The 23312-nt window shown below is 43.2% G+C and overlaps 1 protein-coding gene across 6 annotated transcripts in view; it reads left to right on the top strand.

The window, feature by feature from the left end:
* Nucleotides 1-23312, top strand: part of SV2B (synaptic vesicle glycoprotein 2B) — a 173597-nt gene that overhangs the window by 125995 nt on the left and 24290 nt on the right. For all 6 annotated transcript variants that reach the window (XM_077871235.1, XM_077871264.1, XM_077871217.1 and 3 more), the window contains 7 exons: nt 4091-4271; nt 4560-4711; nt 11379-11512; nt 12875-12964; nt 18673-18783; nt 19564-19652; nt 20930-21094. In XM_077871235.1, coding sequence (XP_077727361.1) covers nt 4091-4271; nt 4560-4711; nt 11379-11512; nt 12875-12964; nt 18673-18783; nt 19564-19652; nt 20930-21094 — 922 coding nt within the window. The remainder of the gene's footprint in view (nt 1-4090; nt 4272-4559; nt 4712-11378; nt 11513-12874; nt 12965-18672; nt 18784-19563; nt 19653-20929; nt 21095-23312) is intronic.

The following is a 23312-nucleotide window of genomic DNA, read 5'->3' as shown; positions in this document are numbered from 1 at the left end:
TGTGGTCCATGGATCAGCAACATCAGTCTTGTTAGAAATGCATAATCTTAGGTACCTGGGCGGCACAGTTGGTTGAGTGTCTGACTCTTGATTTTGCCTCAGGCCATGATCTCAGGGTCATGAGATGGAGCCCCACAACAGGCTCCACACTGGGCATGCAGCCTGCTTAAGATTCTCTTCCACCCCCTCTCTTTGCCCACTCGCCCATTCCAGCTAGCATGCTCACTTTCTCTCTCTCTCATTTAAAAAAAAAAATGGAGAATCTCAGACCCCACATCTGACTTACTGAATCAGAGTCTGATTTCACTAAGATCCTTCCATGATTTGTGTGTGCACAGTAGCATTTGAGAAGTGCTAAAGATAGCTTTACTGGAAAAAGAAAAACAAACTTGGATACTAGTGTTTTTCTCATCTCATGAGAGACCAGGGTGGGACCAGGGCATAGGGTATACAGAATGGTTCTCAGCAAGTCTCCTGACCACTCCTCTGATTTCTCTTCTTCCTTCCTCCCAATTTATAGGCCCACATACATGGTGCGAACAGCAACATGCACATAACTACACATGCAAGGATCAAAAAATGCATAGGTTTTTTCTCTTTCTCTCTCACATGCATGCATGCGCACCAATGAGCCATTTATGGTGTGCCCTTTGCTCTACCTCCTAGCCCCAATCCCTTACCAGGTTCCCCCATGTACACTCTGCTCTACTCACATTGAACTACTCTAACATTGTTGCCCAAACATATCAGGTATTCTTTTTGTCTCCCTGTCTTTTGCATGTGCTGCCTGCCACTGCCTGTGATGCACTACCCCAACCACCAAGATAGAAACCTGAATAACTTCTGTTTGTCCTTCACCAGCAACTCAATGACTTTCTTTTGGAAGCCTTCCCACATTGAGTGAGGTGCATCCAGACTGTGCTCTTTCTCCATTTTGCATATTACCTGACATACGCCTTTATTGGAATGTTCTTTCTCACCAGGAGATAATCAATAATTTACTGTTTATCTCCTTGAAAGGAAGGAACCATGCCCCACTCTGAGGGTGAGCAAACACGGAAATAATAAACTAATACAAAGCTAAGAAATCTATCTGATGCTTATCTATAAAGAACAGTAAAGGGTAGTAGTTAAAGCCTCAACTCTGAGGTTGGAATTCCCAGATTACAATCTTCATACTTCACTAGTTGTGTAACCTTGGGGAACCACTTTACCTCTCTGTGAATCAGTTTCCTCCTTTACAAAACAGGGACAGAAGTGGTATCCACTGAGTTGTTATAAGCATTATATGAGACCAACAATGCCTGTGAAATGGTTCACATGGAGCCAGGCTAGTAGCGAGTGCTCACTCTGTGTTTGCTACCTCGGTGCTATGAGTTGATACATTAGGCTCTCATGACCTATTGCTGGATTACTCACTGTCTTAAAGCATCCATAACACTTACTTTGCAATTTGGGTAAGGCTCTCTTCCTCCCTCCCTTCATCCTCTCTTCCTTCCTTTCAATATCTGTTTCTTTATTCCAAATGTTATTGACCACATATCATGAGAGAACCACCAGGTATTTGTTGGCTGAATGGGGTATTGGAAATTCTTGACAAGGAGTTGAGCTGAAGCCAACAAATTTTGGGAGCTGAATAGATCTAACTTGGAAAAAGATGTTCCCTCTCTGCTCTGGTCTAGAATTCTAAATTACCAAGTACAAAGGACTTGGGTAAAACCCCACTTTGAGTTGGGCTGGTGGTGATATCCCAGTAGTCTACCCAGAAGGAAGGGCATCTCAGGTATGGGGCTCCTGACTATGGCCAGCATGTTGGTAGGTTACCTAAGTCAGAGGAAATAGAATCCAGTTCTTTCCTGGGGAGAACCTGGCTAGGCATAGACAGAGTTTGGGTCTTTCCCAATTGGTTGGGATATGAGATGCTAATCAGAAACTAGCATGGGGATCAGGATCACAGTCATGAGCCACTTATGCGGACTGAAACCATGAAATGAAAGTAACAGGGAGGCTGCAGTCTGACCTTCAATCAGGCTTATCTGGTGGGCATGGGGATGGCAGCAGCAGATGTGTGAGTAAGGCATCACTCACTCATCAGTGAGTAAGGCAGTTCTGCTGGACATGGCTCACAATGGCTAAGAACTGAGCAAGATTAAGTCTGCAGGGAACTAGATATTGGAGACTCTTGGCTGGTCAGGGCTGGATAGCAGATAAACTCATAGTCTAGCAGAGCACACTGACTCACACGTTATTACAACACAGCATGACATATACTGAGTTGTGTTTGCAAGTCTTTACTCATTTTCCGAAACACAAGTGTTGGTGACTTAATATTAGTAGGAAATTGCTCATTACATTTTGGGAGCTTTGGGCTGGGAAACTGGTGAAATAGGGAGGAGGAGGTGTCCTCACTCTATTACTTCTCTGTGGATCCTTCAAGTATGCAGAGAAATGGCAGATCAGGAGCACAGGCTCAGTAATTTCCCTTAGATATCCCCATGGTTGGCTTCCTTAAGGTCTTTGTCCAAATGTCCCATCTCAGTGAGGGCCTCCTGAACTATCTTCTTTAAAATTGCTACCTCTCAGCCTGGATCTCCCTGTTCCCCTCCTTCACATTATTTTTCTCTAGAACTCTTATCAGTTCCCCACTAACCGTATATTTTGCTCATGTATTTATTATCTCTTTTCCCCTAAATGGAATGTAAGCTCTGTGAAGGCAGGGATTTTCATGTGTTTCTACCTCACTGTATCCCCAGTAACTACAAGAGTGCTTACCTAATAACAGACATTTAATAGATACTTTGTAGACCCGTTGACATATTCCATGAAGTAACAGCATACACCGAAATATAAAAGGAAATAGCATCTTACATAGTGTTGAGCTATGTAAAGGCTAAGAGTTACAATCCAGGTAAGTGAAGGAAATCTTCATGAAAGCCATTGACAACATCAAAGTTATCATTTCTTTTCATCTCATAGAATAAGACGATAAAAGAACGAACTCTGTCATTGGGAAGATAAAACAGAGCATACTTAAATCTTTCCTTTTGGGAACCAGCCTTCAAGTTGATTAATCAGCTAATTGAAGCTCTTTGCTTTATGTCGGCCCTTCCTGGCACACATCTGCATAAATAAAGCATCTGTATGTCCAAAAGCTTCCTTTCTGTGAAAGACAATTTGTGTTCATCGTTTGATTTACAGTTAAGGCTGGGTGAAAGGATCCTTCCATAATTTGCATTCAGCATTTTCTCCTCATGAAGGATGGTCTGCAAAGTTTCCTTCAGAGAAGTAGTAAATCACATACGGACTTAGCACAGTCGTTGATAATTAGTAAGCACTCACTATTTATCAGGAAGGAATCATCCATATGCTTTTGGAGATGTGCCATGTCTGTGAGGATGCTGACTTTCACTGGAACACCATAAACATGTCAACAACAATATATTTATATGATACCTTAAATTGACTGATCTTATTATTAGAAGGCAAGTAGAAGTTACATGTCTTAAAGACAGGACAGCTCATTGCTTGTCTCTTATGCATTCCCCTAAGAAATCTGAACGTTGGTTGTAGTGTGGAGAAGATCTTTTTTGGAACAATAAAATAGCCAGGCTTATTGGTAATTGCTACTTTACACTTGTACATTTTTCTTCCTTCCCATGTTCCTTCCACCCTTTTGGCCTTTTCCCTGGAAATTCTCTCTTTAAACCTACCCCTGCAGGTAGGGATTTTTATACACATTCTTTTTCACTTAAAAATAAAATGACAGCACTGCCTTCTGCAGATTATGCCTCTAAAAGAGTCATCTTCAAGAAAGGTACATCAGACCGAGCTATGGTTGATCTATTTTAGTATGTGCACATATGTATCAATCTGTGAGGCTATTTTTTTGAATAGCATTCTTAAGGATTTGAGTCTGTACCATACTTCTAATTTGCCATGAACATCTGTTATAGTCCACCTTTTATGTCTTTGACATGAAATTTCTAGAATACATAAAAATGGGCATTGGATTTTCTAGCACATTGCATGGTTTCTAATGTTTTGTATCTTCTTTCCACCCTCTCTTCTCTTTTTCCTTTCACCTTCACAGGGCTGATTGTCTACCTAGGAATGATGGCGGGGGCCTTCGTCCTGGGAGGCCTGGCAGATAAGCTGGGGAGGAAGAGAGTCCTCAGCATGTCTCTGGCCCTCAACGCTTCCTTCGCTTCTCTCTCCTCCTTCGTGCAGGGATATGGAGCCTTCCTCTTCTGCCGTCTCCTCTCAGGCATAGGGTATGTACATGCAGGGCTTTGCTAGACCCTTATAGACCATCCTGCTACTTTAGCCCTGAGTGGTACCTCCAGAAAATCTTGGACTGAGTTTTGTATTTGACTTCCAAGATACTGTATTAAAGTTGAACCTTAGAAAAGGTTGTAAAGTCAGTGTGTAAGGTCACATAACCCGACACTGCCTTGGCTGGTCTTTCAAACTCACAAAGGTGGAGTATAAGGTAACTAGGCTTCTGGCATGACCATTTTTAGTGTTATGACTTGATTCTTTTTGGCATCTTATTTTCGCAGGATCGGGGGTGCTCTGCCCATTGTTTTTGCCTATTTTTCTGAATTCTTATCTCGTGAGAAGCGAGGAGAACATCTTAGTTGGCTGGGCATCTTCTGGATGACGGGGGGCATCTATGCATCTGCCATGGCTTGGAGCATCATTCCACACTACGGTGAGTGCCCTGCCTTCAGATAGCCCAGGGGCCCTTGTTACTATGGAACCTGCAGCCAACATTTCCTGTCCTTAACCTTATTCCCCATACTCACACACAGTTCCCTTTTATACCTTTGATCTTTCTATAGAACTTCCAATACTGGATACACATCACTAATTTCAATATACATGTCTTTCTGGAAATAATACAAACTGTTCTTCTTGCCTCCCTCCCTCCCTCTCTCCATCCCTTTCTTCTTTACTTCCTTTTATTTGAAAGAATTTCAATCTTTACCTCCCTAGCCCTCCTCCCGCAGTCATAAAGTTAGGCTTCGGGAACCCCATTTATAGATGATGGAACAGAAGTCAAGAGAAGTTGGTGACTTGGCTAAGGTCAGGTCCCTGGCATGACCTTGACTGGATGCTCTGCCTGCCTCCTACCCCCATGTAGTACTTTCCACTCTAGTGCCTGCTGTCACTCTTGTTTGGCTGCCGAAGTGGAGAGCCCTTACAGACAAGGTCTTGGATTCAGCCGGGACAATTTTATTATCCTGGGTAATTGCAAAAACCGGATTCTCTGGACAGAGACCTGGCAATGTTTACTTTCACAATTGGTTTTGTTAAGAGTAAAGTAGGGAGAAGGCAGCAGTTTTGAATTTGATTATGTCTTTTGAGCATCCTGGGCAATAACTGCCATCGCGTCCTGCGTCCTTCAAGGTTTTTTTTTTTTTTTTTTTTTTGTAAACCACCAATTACAGGTATAGGCTTTGTCATCATTTAGAAACCTGCAGACCTAGAAGGGTAGCAGGTAACTGCCCTGAAGCTAACCAACATTTTTCTACCCATTCACCTCCTTGGTGTTTTTGAAACCTCATCCTCTGTGTATTTGCAGGTGATGGAGGTTCCATGTATATTTCTTTAAGAAGCAGCTTTAGTGTAGACAATGCCTACTTTATTAGTTAAGGTGATCCTGGGTGCATTATTCTGGTAATCTGATAAACCCTGAAATCTCAGTGGTTTAACACAACAAAAGTTTCCCCACTTGTAAAGTATGGCTAATGTTTCTGATCTGCAGGTGGCTCTGCTTCATCGGTAATATTGGGGCTCAGACTCCTTCCTACATGTGATTCCACTGTCTTCAACGTGTGGCTTGAAGTCTCTGGTTGGGGAAAGAGCATGGGCAGTTCTAGATGGAAGGCTCTGAAAGGCAGGCTGGGAAATGGAATGTGTCCTCCCTGCTTACAACTCACTGGCCCCAAATCTGTAATCTGATCACCCCTACTGCCAAGGACACTTGGCAATGTAATCTTGTTGTGTGTCCAGAAATGGATTTGGGAACAAGTAATCTTTGTCCTGTCTAGTCTTTGAGAACCCACTGGGTTTCATCTAAGAAACAGAGAAGAAATATGAACAAGAATAATGAAATAAACAGCTAAAGAGTTTTCCAGATAATTCTGTCACCAAAAGCAATTCTCCATCATTTTTAGATACAAAATCATATTACTCCTAACATCATTTCTGCACTCTGTCTAGCACCCGAACACACACTTTAATGATCCCTGTACTGTGCTGTGGGTTATATGGGTCAGAGGAATCACTTCCCCTCTCCCCAGTTCTTGCTATAACATCATTTATACTGTTAACTGGTCCAACTGTGTGAGTGCTAAGAAACTATTTCCACATTTAAATTAAATGAGTAAAAAAAAAAAATCCTTTTTTGGAGGGGGGCATGGGCGACAAGTAAAATCTGAATAAAAGCTGAGTCAAAATAGTGGTGGTGTGTGACTGGGGATAAGTCCCTCCATCTTGTCTGGTGTCTTCCTTTACCTATAAGGAGAGAGAAGGAAGCAAAAGAGCAGACTGTAGATATCGTGCCAGCCCTCACATTCAGTAATTCCTGAGATGCAAAGAGCAGTGCAGAGAATATGTTTAAAACAATTCTTGGGCACCTGGGTGGCTCAATTGTTGACCATCTGCCTTTGGCTCAGGTCGTGATCCCAGGGCCCTGGGATTAAGTCACACGTCAGACTCTGTGTGGGGCCTGCTTCTCCCTCTGCTTATGTCTCTGCTTCTCTGTGTGTCTCTCGTGAATAAATAAATAAAATATTTAAAACGATTCTTACACTTGAGCTAGCTTCCCTCCTGATAACATTAACAGTGTCAGCCTCCTTATTTGCAGACTGCTTGTTCCCTAAGGGAAGCTTGCGGAACCTCGACTGGCTAGGCTTAGGTCATGTTCCCACCTCAACCAATCACTACACTCCAGAGGATGCTGGGTCCTGATTGGTTTCCAGATACTTCCTTCCTCAAATCCAGCAGGAGTGGGGATGGGGTAGGGTCAGTCCCACCCATATCAGGTGGCCGAGCACAGTGGAGCCCTCCTGGTGCGGGGTGTTGTGACAGGGGCCATGCACAACAGTTACTACATGCTGCATCGCTTTTTCATTCTGCTTTACACACACAAGCACACACTCCCGTCTGAGGGTATGGCTGCTAAGGAAGTGATACAAAGATTTAGGCTGGGAGTGTGTTGACCAAGACTGAATGGGATGCCCATGGCAGAGGGGCCACATGGCTGCTGGCTGGCCACTGCTGGCCAATATCAGGGCTTGTGGTTCAATCATTTTACCCCAAATGTACAGAATATTTTTCCTGTTTGTATGCTTGTATGAAATCTGTGACTTTTATGTCCATTTTTAAGATCCAAGCCTCTAGGGCACCTGGGTGGCTCAGTGGTTGAGTGTCTGCCTTTGGCTCAGGTGTGATTCCGGGTTTCTGGGATTGAGTCCCACATTGGGCTCCCCACAATGAGCCTACTTCTCCATCTGCCTATGTCTCTGCCTCTCTCTGTGTCTCTCAGGAATACATAAATAAATCTTAAAAAGAAAAAAGATCCAAACCACTTGGGCAATTGGGTATCTTTGAAACAAGCATTAGCTGGGGGAAACCCACCCTAGAAACATGGTATTCTAGAATCACAGCGTAACAGGAGTGATTATTCATTTTAAGCCTCATTTTACCAGGACCAGATGTTGTGTCCACAGTGAACCATACATTTGATGATATTTCTCAATGTGCCCGAGATGTTAATCCTCTAACACCCCTCCACTCAGCAGGGACAAATGCCAGTGTGACAACAGAAAAGGAGACTGATGTTTGTGGATGGCTTGTGCAACCCACTTAATCGCTTTTGCAGGAATGAAGTGATGGGAGGTCTTGGCACCAGGAATTTGGGTGACTGAGTCATTGAGAAAGAAAATTACAAAACTCAGAATGTTTTCTTGGGAACTCATGGTCACAGCCCAGAAAAAAAATTGGATATATTATGGAAGATTAATTCCCATTGTAGTCAGCACCACCAGCTGTTTGTGAAATCCTGATGGAGAAAAGTAGGGCAAGCTAAAAGATCAGTGAACAGAACAATCCCTGTCTCCAAATTAATAGTTGTTCTATATATTTGGAAGCAGTTCACTATTTAATTTTATTTAATTTAAAGTCCCAAAGATCTGCCTAATGAATGCAATAAATGCAGATTACTAAAATCACCATAAAAATCATAGAGGCATGAGGGAGTAACGTATTTGGGATAATTTACACATATTATCATAAAGAAAAAAATTTGTCTCAGGAAGAATACTTTATAAACGTACCCACTTCTGCTGTCCTTCCCTCATTATCCACCTGAGTTTGACTGCTACGTAGTTTTGATCAACTTGACTTCTAATTACTCCAGAGTAGCTTTTGATATGAGCTGCAAGATGTGTAAATATTACTATGGTTTTATCTTCCTCTTTCTAGTGTTACTGTCAGGAGAAATGAAAGGTTTCTTAATTAAAATGAAAACAAACAAACCCCAGGGAGAGCATGCTGTGCAAAAAGAGATTTGATTTTGGTTGAGAAAGTTGGATGATGTGTGTGTTGTGTGGACAAATGTGTCACAGCAGCTTCAGTCCCACGTTTTTCCACCTGGGGTTCCCTCTGGCAAGTCCTTCAGTAGCACAGAGTAGGAAATATCATCAGAAACAGTAGTGCAAGTAGAGTGAGTTGAAGCACAATGAGTTAAGAGTCAAGGGCAAGTAGAAACGGCCAAAACACAATGAGAGTAATAAAGCGTTCAAGACACTCACTGCCCAGCACTGCAGTTGGCCACGTGATATATTTTTATGCATAGACATTTCATTTTATTGTGCTTCACAGATAGTAAATGGAATAGAGATTTTATGTCCCAATAATGATTACCCTCTGAACTTTAGAAAATATATTTATTTCTATGAATATATTTATTCATTTATACAGTTTTTAAAAAAGATTTTATTTATTCATGAGAGACACAGAGAGAGGCAGAGACACAGGCAGAGGGTGAAGCAGGCTCCCTGCAGTGAACCTGATGTGGGACTCGATCCCAGGACCCCGGGATCACGATCTGAGCCAAAAGCAGGTGCTCAACCACTGAGCCACCCAGATGTCCCCCATTTATAGTTTTGTGTTTTTAAAAAAATGCTGTTGGAATGGTCTTCAGAGCTACTTTGAGTGGCATGAGAAAACCAAGCCATTTTAGAGCCTTGTATTATTTATTTAAATATTTATTTATTTATTTATTTATTTATTTATTTATTTAATGAGTAGGGAGAGGGGCAAAAGGAGAGGGAGAGATAGAATCTCAAGTAGATTCCCCGCTGAGTATGGAGCCCAATGTGGGGCCCAATCTCACGACCCTGAGATCATGACCCAAGCCAAAATCAAGGGTCAGATGCTTAACACACTGAGCCACCCAGATGCCCCTTAACCTTGGGTTGTTTTTTTTTAAGAAGCAATTATTTTGCCGATCCTTGCTGATGTTCATCTATTTCAGTCAACAACTTTGGTACTAAATGTAAATTAGCCATTTCTAAGCAAACCAAATCTACTCTCAAAGCAGATGAATTATTATTGATTGCCAGGAGCTTTTGCACTTATCAGATCTGTGGTGATATTGTTACCTGCATTCTGCAGCTGTGAAAACCCACCAACCCAGTAATGATATGAGAAAACCAGGATTTGTACTTTGATCTCATGACTACAGAAATCTAGGCTCTTTCCACTGTGCTACCCATTCCGTAAAGGAGGGACTTCTGTGACCCATGAGGATATTTGAAATAATGTTTTGTAGATACAGAGGCAATTTCTAAAAATGAATTTTAGAAATGTTTTCAAGAGGCACCTGGGTAGCTCAGTTGATTAAGCATCTGCTTTTAGCTCAGGTCATGATTCCGGAGTCCTGGGGTCAAGCCCCACCACGTTGGGTTCTCTGCTCAGTGGGGAGTCTGTCTCTCTTCTCTGCCACTTCCAATTCCCACTGTGCTCTCTCTCTAATAAATAAATAAATAATAAAATATATTTTAAAAAAAGAAATGCCTCCAATAACGAATGCTGAGTAGGAGCTCTCCATTTCAGTGATGATAGAATTCATTTGAATTTAGAAGCCCTGTCTCCTTAAAATTAAAAAAAATTAATATAGGCATACCTTGGAGATATGGGTTTGGTTTCAGACCACCCCAATAAAGCAAATATCACAGTATAATGAATCAAATAAATTATTTGGTTTCCTAGTGCATCTAAAAGTAGTTATGTTTACATCAAACTGTAGTCTACTAAACGTGCAAATAGCATTATGTCTAAAAAAAGTACATACCTTAATTTTAAAAATGCTGCTAAAAAAGCTAACCATCATCTGAGCTGTTGGCAAGTAGTAACAACTGATCACAGATCACCATAACAAATATAATAATAATGCAAAAGTTTGAAAGGTTTTGAAAATTGCCAAAATGCGATGCAGAGACACAAAGTGAGTGAATGCTGATAGAAAAGTGACACCAATAGACTTGCTCGATGCAAGGTTGACACAAACCTTCAATTTGTAAAAAATGCTATATCTGTGATGCACAATAAAATGAGATGTGCCTATAATATGACTGAGAGTGCTTTTCAGAGTGTGATCCTGAACCCTTTGCATTAGAATTACCTGGGGCTGGTACTGCCGTTTGACCTGGGTAAGAGGGATGCCCATGGTCATAAGGCCCTGATCTGGCTTTCTTTCTCCTGATGCATGATCATCCTCCTTTCCATTCAGATCATGCTCTGGGTACTCAGAACTGAGAAGATCCCACTAAACTCAAGGAATCATGACAAGGATACCCATTGTCACCGAGGTGGAGTGTGATGTGTTCACATGTGTCAACATGAGGCCCCTTCACTCCGTGGGAGGGGCTAGGAGAAAAAATGAAAGGGGTCTTGCAAGGGTGGGTCACGGCCTAGCCTTCTGGCTCCTTATTTGTCAAGGCAAGGGGATAGAACATCTGTCATTTAACAGTTTATTAACTTAAAGTTTAATGAATATAGAGAAATATGGGATGCTGCCTCCATGTGTACTCTTGCCCAAAGCCCTGTGAATGTCAGACCTGGCCAACCCTGGGGGGGTTCTTGAGATGCACATTGCCAGTGCCTATCCAGACTTCTGCATCAGAAGCTTCGGGGCAGTCAAGGGTTTGCATTTTATTTATTTATTTATTTATTTATTTATTTATTTATTTATTTATTTATTGTTTGCATTTTAACTTGCTCCCCAGGTGATGCTCTCATGCCCTCATTGGAGAACCAGTGCTTTAAGGTTACTCTAAGATAATGTCAGAAATCCCCTGTCTTCACAGGCTGGGGCTTCAGCATGGGCACCAATTACCACTTCCACAGCTGGAGGGTGTTTGTCATCATCTGTGCTCTGCCCTGTACCGTGTCCATGGTGGCCCTGAGATTCATGCCAGAGAGTCCAAGGTTCCTGCTAGAGGTGAGTCAGGCCCCTGACCCCACACCACCCCCCATGCGAGAGCAATAGCCCTTTGACCCCACCTCCTCTCCCACTGGCATGTTGCAAACTACCCCCATGTCAACCCACCTGGCCCATCATTACATCTGGTTTCATTGCCATCTGTGATGGCTGCCTAACCTGGATTCACAGACTGTCAGAGACAGAGGGGGGCCCTCTGATGCTGCTTCCAGCACCCACCCTCTCTAGGAACTCTTCAAAGCTGTGAGATTTTTTTTTTTTTTTTCAACTTGCTGCAATAAGATCTGTGGGGAAAACTTGTGTTGCCTCCAAGCCCTTCAGGACTCTTGACCAGCCAGGCCCCTTCCCCATGGGAAAGCCACTCCTAGTATCTTGAGAAGAGTCTTTCCAACCTGGCGGCGGGGTGGGGGGGTGGGGGGGGGTGGGGGGGGTGGGGGGGGTGGGGGGGTGGCGCTGCTTGTGGCTGCAGTGATCAGACAAAGGCGGCTGGCAGGGGAGCAATAGGGCTCTTTTGTGTCTCCTTCTAGATCTTTCTACAGAGTGACCATCCTTGTCAAATTCCCTTTTGTCCCATTGATCAGGGGCAGGCACTGCAGGAAGGCTTTTTTAACCAGGGATATCCCAAAAGTTACCCTTTGTGGTATACTAGTTTCCTAAGGCTGCTGTGACAAAGGACTAAGTTGCAAACTGAGTAGCTTCAGATAACAGAAATTGTGTCACAATTCTGGAGGCTGGAAACCAAGGCATCAGCAGGGCCATGTTCTCTCTGAAGTCTGTAGGGGGAGTCCTCCTTTGCCTCTTCCAGCTTCCAGTGCTTTGCTGGCAATTACTTGGCTCTTGGCTGCACCACTATGCTTCCTGCCTGGGCCATCTCTGGCGTTCTCCTGGCTTCTTATAAGGACACCAGTCGAACTAGATTAGGTGCCCACCCCTACTCCCATATGATCTCATTTTAATTATATTTACAGTAACCCTATTTCCAAATAGAGCCATATTCCAAGGTACCAGGGGCTGGGGGTGGGGACACAATTCAATCCATTACATGTTGTTTCTCTGCTTTCTCTTTTGGGGAAGAATATGGCTTCCACCCAGCAGTCATTCAACCTTCGGACTAGGAGGGTTGTACTATGTAGTGGAAATAGCACTGTAATAATGTAATAACTGCCTCATGTTTACACCGTGGAGGCACCACGTTAGTATCCTTCCAAGATCGGCTGGGGACAGAGACTCGTCCTGCTCTTTCACAAGCCCTAGTTGGCAGTGTACTCATGTCTAATCACCTCACACTCCGGGTTGGATGTGCAGGGTTTCCACCCCTCATCAGCAAAGGATTTCTTATCCCTCTTTCCTTGCTTTAACCAGATGGGCAAACACGATGAAGCCTGGATGATTCTCAAGCAAGTCCATGACACCAACATGAGGGCTAAAGGGGCCCCGGAGAAGGTGTTCACGGTGAGTGTGTGGCACCTATGCCAGCAAGAGGGGGCCTCCCCTCCTTACTGTTTTGGCTTGCTAAAAATATTAATTTTATTATATTAGTATGATGTTATATTAATCTGACAAAGAAATGTATCAAAGGGAGAATAAAACCCCTGACATTCCTATTATGGCGTCATAATTATTTGTTCATTTTGATAGATATCCTTCTTGTAACTGCTAATTGTTCAAAAAATCACTGAAAGAAAAAATTAGCTGTATTCATATGGGGATAAGCATATGTATATATGTTTACAGCTACATATTTGTTTGTTTTTCAGAGAGAGAGAGTATGTGCGAGCAGGGTGGGAGGGGCAGAGGGAGAGGGAGAGAAAGAGAATCTTAAGCAAGTTCCATGCTCAGCACACGGGGCTTGATCCCAAGACCCTGAGATCAGGACCTGAGCTGAAATCAAGAGTCAGATGATTAACCAACCAAGTCACCCAGGCGCCCCTGCATCTACATGTTTTTAAAGAGTACTCATAAGCATTCTGTATGTTGTCTCATGACATTCATAATTATCATTTTAATAAACATTAAAGTTGGGAACATTAACACAGTCTTCCTAAACATGTCCCGAATACTAGAAATTTATTTACCCTGTTTTATTACCTAGTTCCTATTAATACTGTTTCAGTGAACCTTTATGCAACACACATAGTTCCTTCCCCTTGATGTTCTAGGTTTGTTTTCCAAGATAGACTCCTAGAAATAAAATGACTGGCTTAGAAAGCACTAGTATTTTTATAGCTCATGAGTTACATTGCCAGATTGCATTTCAATAGGGTTTTGCCAGTCTACAGTGCCATAAGCAGCAGTATAACCATTTCTCTCCACCCTTACCAGCATTGGCTCTTAGCCTGAATTTTGTTTCTTGCTAGTTTAAAAAGTGAAAAACCAGTGAGTGACAATTTCCATAAAGATGTCCTGTTAGTTACCAAGATCTGTGCTCTGCCCTGCCTCCCTCCACAAACCCTGGGGCCAAGGAGGAATTCCTGCTTTGGGTCCTTGTTTTGCATAACTTCCTTTCAGGCTGACTTCAAATCCATTTCCACTAGGAAGCCCTCCTGTGTTAACCCCTTCCCACTCCAATTCACTTGTTTTGCTTCTTTGGCCTCAGCTGTCAATCTTGGACAAGACACTTGTCCTTGTTAACCGTTGCTTGGAAGCCCTGATGCTCAGGCAGGATTATGTGGCAGCTAAAAATCCACAGCCTGGAGCCAGACAGTCTGGTCCAAAGTTTTGGACTTGATACTATGTTTTGATACTTTCTAGCTATGTGGCCTTAGGCAAGTTATTCCCTCTGCCTCAGTTTCCTTATTGGGAACAGAAGGATAATAATAGCTGTAAATATGGTCATGGTAAGGATTGAATAAAGTACCTGAACCAGTGCTTGCCTTGGAGTAGGGGCTACATAGATGTCAACTATTATTCAAAAACGTTATGACATATTTTTTCTTAAATTAACTCAAGCAATAAATTTTACTGCCTATTTCCCTCAATTCCAGTGCTCCTAAAAATATCTAAAATATGGGACCGGTGCTTTCTTTTGACATTTATTAAGAAGCACAACTAACAGATGAAAGATGTTAAGGGCGTAGATGGTTCTTCCAAGCTCCCTATCTCCACTGCTGTCCTTGGTGGATTGTAATGCTGCAGCTGGACGGCAGGTGTGGGCACCAGATGTTCGCGGGCTCCCCCCACACCAGGGCTTGGGTGTGCTTGGCTCGGTCCTATCCCCACCCCTACCCATTCCATAGATTGCCCTTCAAACTCCTGCTTGTTCCCAAGAGACGTCTTCATGGTCTTCTGTCTCTGCTTCAAGGCTCTGAATCCACATCAGCTGCATTGGATTGTGGGCCACATCAATCTGGTACGGAACACACATGTTGACACGTAGACACATCCAGACACAAAGACACATGAACACATCCAGACACACAGATCCAAACTCACACACATCATGCATATAGGCACACAGACACATGTATACAGACACACACATACAGATACACATGCACACACGCACACAGACACAAACATCATGCGTATAGACACACAGACGCATATATACTGAAACATGCACACACACACAGATACAGACGCATAAACACAGGCACATCCAGACACACAGACACACACATCACACATACACACAGACACATGAATACAGACACATGCACGCACATAGACATGAAGACACAAACACACAGACATATCTCACTTATACCAAGCATTTGTGACTTTAATAATCTTTATGACAATTTGAGGAGCTTCCTCCCTGTCCCATTCCCCCTCCTTTCCTCCTCCTTTCTAGTTTTCCCTCTTTCCCCTGCCCTCCCTGTGGAATAGTGAATTTTCCTTAGCTGGCACAGGGCGGGCTGCTGCTCCTCCCTGGCATTCCCGAGCCCCTCAAGTAGACTATTAGCGTATCTATTCCAAGCAAACCCAGAGCTCTCCTGGGAGGAGTCCTGATGGATGATTGCTCTCCATCTCATTTGTATGTCTGTCCCCACCTGCCCAAAGTGACTGTAAACTCTTCCTGGCCTTCGTCTTACCCACGTGGCCATGCAGCATCTCACCCCCAGTGGCTTCCCCGTCTGTTGCTTCTGGAAGACCCACTTCTAAACCAAATGCGTGGGCTTGCCAGACTGGGAGTCCTTTTTAGAAAAGTGATCCCACATTCTCTCCTCACAACAGGTTTATTGTTAAGCAGCCTGATTTTGAAGAATGAGGTCTTACTTAGCTTGGAAATCAGTAAAGCCTCCAGTTTGCAAAGGCAAAAGCTCAGCCTTTCACTTCAGCACTAGAGCCCCTCACCTCTGGGATGGATATGCATCCCGAGGAAGAAGAGTTCAGGCAGGGCTCCTGCAGCAGGAATGTGAACCGTAGGTGGGCAGTTTCTCTTACCCCAACCCGCATGCCAGCCATACGTTCTCAGGCATCACCTCTGCTTTTAGTAGTTTTCATCTAATAGGAAAGAGAATCAGAAAGAATAAAAATCAGAATCAGAATCATCTAACAAGAAAGAAATTCAGAAAGGTTGTGGCTTCAGCATTGGTAATCACATTAATTAGGTAGAAATAGATGAGTGGATGGGCCAAGGGAAAGAAAAGAAAGAAACAACCAGAAAGTGTTGACTGGTCAGAGAGCAGAGGCTGTCGGGGAGTGAACTCCTGCTACATGGGGTTAACTGCTTTGCTGTTAATAAATAATGAATGCATCCTTGAATGTATGTACTCGGAAGCCTGGCGGAGAGCAACAGATGATAGGGTCTTCACCTTCATCTTTGAGCAGCTGGGGTTCAGGACACCTACCCCAAAATGTGGCACCTTGGCATAGTGAATATCATAAGCTGAAGGAGTTCGAAACAGTGACAGAAGCAGGAAGGCTATTCTGACCTCTCCACATTCACCCTTCTTCTGGAACAGGTCTTAGATCTCCTGTGTGAAGTGACTGTTTACGCAGCCTTCTTGATCTCTCCACCCATCTCTGATGATAAGAAAGTCTTCTTCCTGGTAGAGGGACAAACTTTCTTTCTTCCCAGTTACTTCTTCACCATTTGCTACTCTTAGCCCACACCCCTTTGTCTTGTCAATTCTTCACAAATTTATTGTTTCGTGGTCTAAAAGAGACAAAAGCTTTCTGCCCTGGTCACTTCATCAAGCCTTCATTCTCTTCAGAAGGCTCCCTTGTCCATGTTAAAATTCAATAAAATTTGTAGGCTTTTCCTCCTGTTATTCAGGCTTTTCTCCTTTGTCAGTTTAATTTTCAGACCCAGCCTGGGATGCTGGAAGAGGTGAGGGAAATTTCTTCATCCCCTACAAAGTCCCAGATTTCAGTCATCCCATTTGCTGGCTCCCTCACGAGCTTCTGAACTGCTACCTGGCAGGTGTCCCCCATAGAATGTTCTGCAGGGCTGGGGTGAACACAGGCCATATTTCTGATTTAGACCCAATCAAGGACGAGTATCTTAGTTAATTGTAAACTAGAGCAATTTTGCTTGAGGTTGTCAAATACACTCACTCCCAAATACCTAGGGAATAGAATGTTATTTTCCCTAGGAACTACGAAAGGAAAAAAATTGCATTTGAGTGGATATCTTAATGCTTTGGAGTATGATTTTTGACATGCTTCCTGATTTGGTTTCAGCCTTGTCCTCTGGCTTCTTTTGGATGCTTTGGAGAGTTCATGGTCTCCCTGGGGGTATCTGATAACATGAAGCCCAGCTCCAGCCGAGAGTTCTGTTGCAGGGTCTGTGCATTCATTCTCCTGTGTCCTTGTCAAAGCTAGGCAAAGAGATTTGCAAAGGGCGCACAGCTGCAGATGGGAGGATATGCCCAGGAGGCTCTCAGCATGCTCATGTACCTCCAATTTTAGGAAGAACACTGATGCTTTCACCAGATTCTCAAAGGGGCATGCAGCCCTCCCCAAAGTTTAATAACTACCGTTTCTAGGTTAGAAAAGCATAGCCGTGCCATTCTGGTCCTAGTGCTCAGAGTTAATGAGTCTGTTGTCCACACCCAGGAGCTCTTTCTTTTCCTGTGGATTACCAGCCTTATTTCCATATCTTGTCCCTTCTCCTCACAATCTCATATGGCTGAAGAAGGCAATAGAGACATTCCTATGACTAAAACAATTTTCCCTAGACAAAAGTTTGTTGGACTGGGTGATGGAAACTCTGAATTTTTTTAGTGTGCTCCTCTATTTTTCTCTGAATGTCTGCAAGCATGTATCTTGCTAACTTGGCTAAAAAAGTGTACCTGTGGTTGGGGATCTCCTTAACATGATGGTTAGTTACAGAATATACTGGTTGCTTTAAACATTGTTTAACTTGACAATCACTGTCTTTGTGAGTCAGAATTGCTCATTGGTTGCTCTGCTGACATTAGACAAGTCAACACTTTCCAGGGTCCTTTCGGCAGAGCACTGAGACATATAACCTTATCCTCACTCCCCATTTCTTTGATTTCCACTAGGAAAGCCAGAGACAGCCAGGAGGACATGATATCTCTTATTCTGCTGTGTTTTAAAAATAGCTTAAGTAGTAGGGCATATGGGTGGCTTAGTTGGTGAATCAGCCAACTCTTGATTTCAGCTTGGGTCATGATCTCAAGGTCCTGGGATTGAGGCTTGTGTCCAGCTCTGTGCTAAGCAGGGAGTCTGCTTGAGGATTCTCTATCTGTCCTCTCCTTGAGCCCCTCCTCCTGCTTGCAAGCTCTCTCTCTTTACCTCCCCCTCAAATATACAAATCTTTAAAAAAAAAACTTAAACAGCAACCTCCTTGTCTAACATACACACCATTGTTTACATTGTTTCTGTGATGTTAATTGTTAATACCAATTATGGATAGACTTGGTGAATTTTAAGGTGGAGTGAACTTTACTGTGGGCAAATCACGTGTACATGGGAATTCAGCATATTATGACTGATGAATATAAATTTCTCAAAACATGATCTGGTGAAAAGGTGGGTTCATCTTGTCTTCAGTGGGACTTATCTCTCCGAGCAAGATCCCAAAGAGAGGCCATATACATCTTTGGTTAAGAATCACTGAACTAGAGGGTCATTCAAGGTTCCTGTAGCCCTTGATAAGTAATAGAAACTCAGTTACATTAGACTAAACATTGAAAAGTCTGAAACAGAGTGGGGTTAAGATTCCCTAGACTATCTTTGTTTTGCAGGTTTCCCACATCAAAACTCCCAAGCAAATGGATGAATTCATTGAGATCCAAAGTTCAACAGGAACTTGGTACCAGCGCTGGCTGGTCAGGTTCAAGACCACTTTCAAGCAGGTATGATTGGGTACATGTGAGAGATGAGAGAGAGGATGTCTAGAAATCTGTAACTTTGGTGGATGAAGGATAAAGACCCTAAACACCCCCATCAACCCAAGGCAGTGTGATAGGAGGAAGTGCCTTGGATGGGGATGCTTGGGACACAGCTTGTGCCTGCTTCTTATTCGTTGTGTGACTTGAGCCACAAACTCTCTAAACCTTCATTTCTTTTCTTTGCTCTTCCTTCCCAAGGCAGAAATTTTGAATGCAGGTGAAGTGTCTACTCTTAAACATCCTTCTCTCTACATAATCCGTAGGAAGAAAGTAATGAGTGAAATAGATGGCCCTTTGAGGTGTGTTGGTGGTTTCTGAGAAGGTGTCTGTGAAGGGCAAGGTCATTTCCCTAGAAGTGACTCCTTTAGGCAACTCAGCTTTTGGGCACTGAGGCAGCCAATGAATGGTTTCATGGTTATTAAATGTTAGGAATATCACCTATTTCCAGAGGCAAGAAGCAGAGCTCACTACTCAAGTTTATCCAGTGTCTCAAAATCTCAACCCAGTGCTTTTAATGATGGATTATTGTGTTCCCAGGGAAGATGCCCCGGGACTGTTATGTTGGAGGCCAAGGCCAGGCAGTAAGAAAAGAAGAAGCTTTGTTATTTGAACAGAATTCCTGCCTCTGGGAGATCACAGTTGTCCATTCTCTCATGGGGGTCCTAGGAAATTTATCAGAAAATCCTAGAAATGAGCTTTCAAGTCTCAAGTCTCTTGCTTTAATAACCCTTCTGTGGGTTGCAGGTCTGGGATAATGCTCTGTACTGTGTGATGGGGCCCTACAGGATGAACACACTGATTCTGGCTGTGATCTGGTTCACCATGGCTCTAAGGTAAATTCTATCTCACTTAACTCCATTAATTTCCCTATGCCTCCAACGCCTCATCTGTAAAGCAGAGATTACAATTAGTTCTAACTCATAGAGTTTGGATGCTTTGGGCTGCAAGTAACAGGCAACCCACATGTCTTATCCTTTGTAACAAGAATTCCATAGAGAGGCAGGCTCCATGTGGGGTTTCAGCCCCAGGCTAGATCTCCTGGTGTTTGACAGATGCCTGTACTCTTCTTGGCACCCTGTCAATGTGGGAAAATGTCCCAAGGAGGAAGAGGCTGCCTCTCTGAGCTTCTTTTAGTAATAGCAAGGAAAGCTTTCTCAGGAGCACCCCCACCCCATGCCCCCACATCAGCAGTTTTTCTATTACCCAGATGTGTGTCACACACCTAGTGCCAAACTAATCACTGGTGAAGGGGTTATAATTTCCCGGTGATTTCAAACTAATCAGGATTTGCATCTGAGCTAAAAATACCATTAGCTTTCCTGAGGGTTGGTACCCAAACAAAATCTAGTTTCTGTTCTCCAGAAGTGAGTGGGGAATGAGGGCTATGTAGGCAGCCTTCAGTTGTGTTGTGGCTATGGGATAGAACAGTGAGACTCTGCAGTACTGTGCCCTATAATACGGAAAATCGAATATAATAGGAATGGTGATTAGCTGGCTCCTCTCTTAACTGGCAGGTTCTCACCCATCTCATTTCATGCACTTCCAAATATCATGACCTTCTTTATGCCACTTAAGTCACTTACAGCATTATGAGGCTATTTATTGTATAAAGAACATGCTTGCTATAGTTTCTGGCACTTAGTAAGTGCTCAATTAATTACTATTATCAACAAGGAACTGTCAACAAGATTTTAAACTTCCATCTGTGAAATCACTTGGTTTCCCATCACCTGTGTCTGGGTCTTATCCCTGACGTTAGTGGGACTGTCCTTACTATTTCCACATGAAGTATGATTCTACCTTTGAGATATGTATTTTCTTACATGCTAAGGAGTGCCCACCAATTCCAAATCTATATTTTTTAAATCAGGAAAAAAATTTAAAAAAAAATCAAATGCCTTCTCAGCATCTATGGGGATAGTCATGATTTTTTCCCTTAGATCTGTTCATATAATGAGTGATAGTATAGCCCTAATGTCTTAATTTCTAATAATGAACCATAGTCATACATTTAAAATGAGCTGGATTTACATCAGATTAGGGATATAGACTGTGATCATGAAAGAATAAATCATGTTGCTGCTTGAATATTCTGTCTTCTTTATTACAGCTACTACGGACTGACAGTTTGGTTCCCTGATATGATCCGGTATTTTCAGGATGAAGAATACAAGTCCAAAATGAAGGTGTTTTATGGTGAGCACGTGTATGGTGCCACCATCAACTTTACGATGGAGAATCAGGTTCACCAACGTGGGAAACTTGTGAATGACAAGTAAGTGAGAGACCATAGGCTTTCCCCAGATCAGGAGAGCAGTCTGTGGGGATTATTTCTTGGGAGAGGGTCCATTGGAAAGAGAATTCAATATGCCAAGTGAATGAGCCCCAAGACTGTTGTAGAATCTCAGAAACACAACGAGGCCTACTGAGGCTCCACTCATCCCTCATCACCTGGCTAGAGCTGATTCATCCAAGGATGGAGACATTTGACTGAGGAGAGGCAATCAGACCATGTTTCCTGAGACCTCATACCTTTAATGGAGATATGCACAGGGCTGTGGCTTCTTATCAGTGTCTGCCTAGAAAGAGGGCCCAAAAAAAAAAAGAAAAAAAAAAAAAAAAAAAAAAAGAAAGAGGGCCCAGAGAGTTGAGCTCCCTATACCAATCTACTGCCTGGTTTTTTAGCTTTTTCTTTGATTTTTATTTATTTATTTATTTATTTATTTATTTATTTTTTTATTTACTTATGATAGTCACAGAGAGAGAGAGAGGCAGAGACACAGGCAGAGGGAGAAGCAGGCTCCATGCAGCGGGAGCCCGACGTGGGATTCGATCCTGGGTCTCCAGGATCGCGCCCTGGGCCAAAGGCAGGCGCTAAACCGCTGCGCCACCCAGGGATCCCTTTCTTTGATTTTTAAAGCTTCTCTAGAAGCAAATCTAGAGGCTAATGTGGTATTGTCTTATGTTATTTCACCCAATATTACCTCCAAGGGTTGGTCAGCATGGCCCATTGCCATCAAGAGTGTTGTCCCTTGGGGGCAAAATCAGTGGTGTATTGGAAGAGACCCACCCACATCTTTGTGGGGCTGACTCCTCAATCACTTACACTTCTCTTCCTATTCCTGGGACCAACTAGGTGGGCAGTCCCATCGCTGGGCTTTAAGAATGCCTCCTTGAAGCTGCCCTCTGAAAGCCCCCACATGGGTCAGGACAACACATTAAAGTTGACCCCAAGAAGAAATGTGTGGGAAATATCAGAAAGGGAGACAGAAAATAAAGACTCCTAACTCTGGGAAACTAACTAGGGGTGGTGGAAGGGGAGGAGGGCGGGGGGTGGGGGTGAATGGGTGACGGGCACTGAGGGGGCACTTGACGGGATGAGCACTGGGTGTTATTCTGTATGTTGGCAAGTTGAACACCAATAAAAAATAAATTTATTATTAAAAAAATAAAGTTGACCCCAGGCCACATTATTCACCAAGCTGAACATCTACTCCTGTTCCCCTTCTTGAATTGTACTTAGCAAGCTTATCAAGTCAGGATGCATGACAGCATTGGAAATACCACGGCCCAGGTAGTTCAGCGTCAATGATATAAACTGCCCCACATTTTCCACCTCCGTACAAGAATTAACACCATGAATTCTCCCCTGCAGTGCATGGTCTCCCATGACCCCTATGTCCACTTCTGTGTCTAAGTGAAGTGGCCTGGCCCGTGACTATCAGCCACATCAGGAGAGGATCCTCAGTCTGGAGGATGTCTTCTGCTGGCTGCTAGTCCATGTCGCTCTTACAGGCCACACCTGAGCAGACATTCACTGTTATTCAGGATGAGAGAGAGGAAAGGGGGCAATATCATTTCTGCAAATATGAGACCTCTGGGGAGGAAGGTTAGGACCAAACATGAATAGACAAGGAATTTAGACTTTCATATGATTTTTTTTTCTTTTTAATGAAGAAGCCCAATCACAAACATCTACACATTCTCATGCCCATGCATGCACACAGCCCCTTTGTCTGCACTTCATTCAGTTCAGGGATGGCATCTTGAGCTAGTAGGGGTGGGCAGTGGTTACCCTGGGATTTCTCACTCTCAGGGATCTTTGGTATAAATCAGGAGATCTTGTGGTAGCATTGCCAAGGAAAAAACGTTACCCTTGCTTTATAAGAATGCTTTGGAAATGTTGAAAATGAAGGGACGTTATGTATGGCCAGATGTCACCCATGACATGACACCATTCTCTCCAGAGATGAATTCAGTAAGAGACCTCATGCATGAAGTTTCCAATGTTCACTGGTACTCTCTTGTGGTATTAGTAATAGTAATGATAGTATGACATTGATAATGAAGCTCATGATCATAAATGTGGCTGCCATAAAAACCAGATATCGTTTCACCAGGAAACTTTCTGTTCCCACAGAGGCCCTGTGTTACATAGTATCTTCTGCATTAAAAAGTTCATCCCTATGCCAGCGCCTTCATAGTTTGCAACA

Source organism: Canis aureus, chromosome 2 (assembly GCF_053574225.1).
Source record: "Canis aureus isolate CA01 chromosome 2, VMU_Caureus_v.1.0, whole genome shotgun sequence".
NCBI classification, from domain to species: Eukaryota; Metazoa; Chordata; class Mammalia; order Carnivora; family Canidae; genus Canis; species Canis aureus.
Note: the sequence above shows the minus strand (reverse complement) of the source record. Positions and strands in the feature narration are given on the sequence as shown.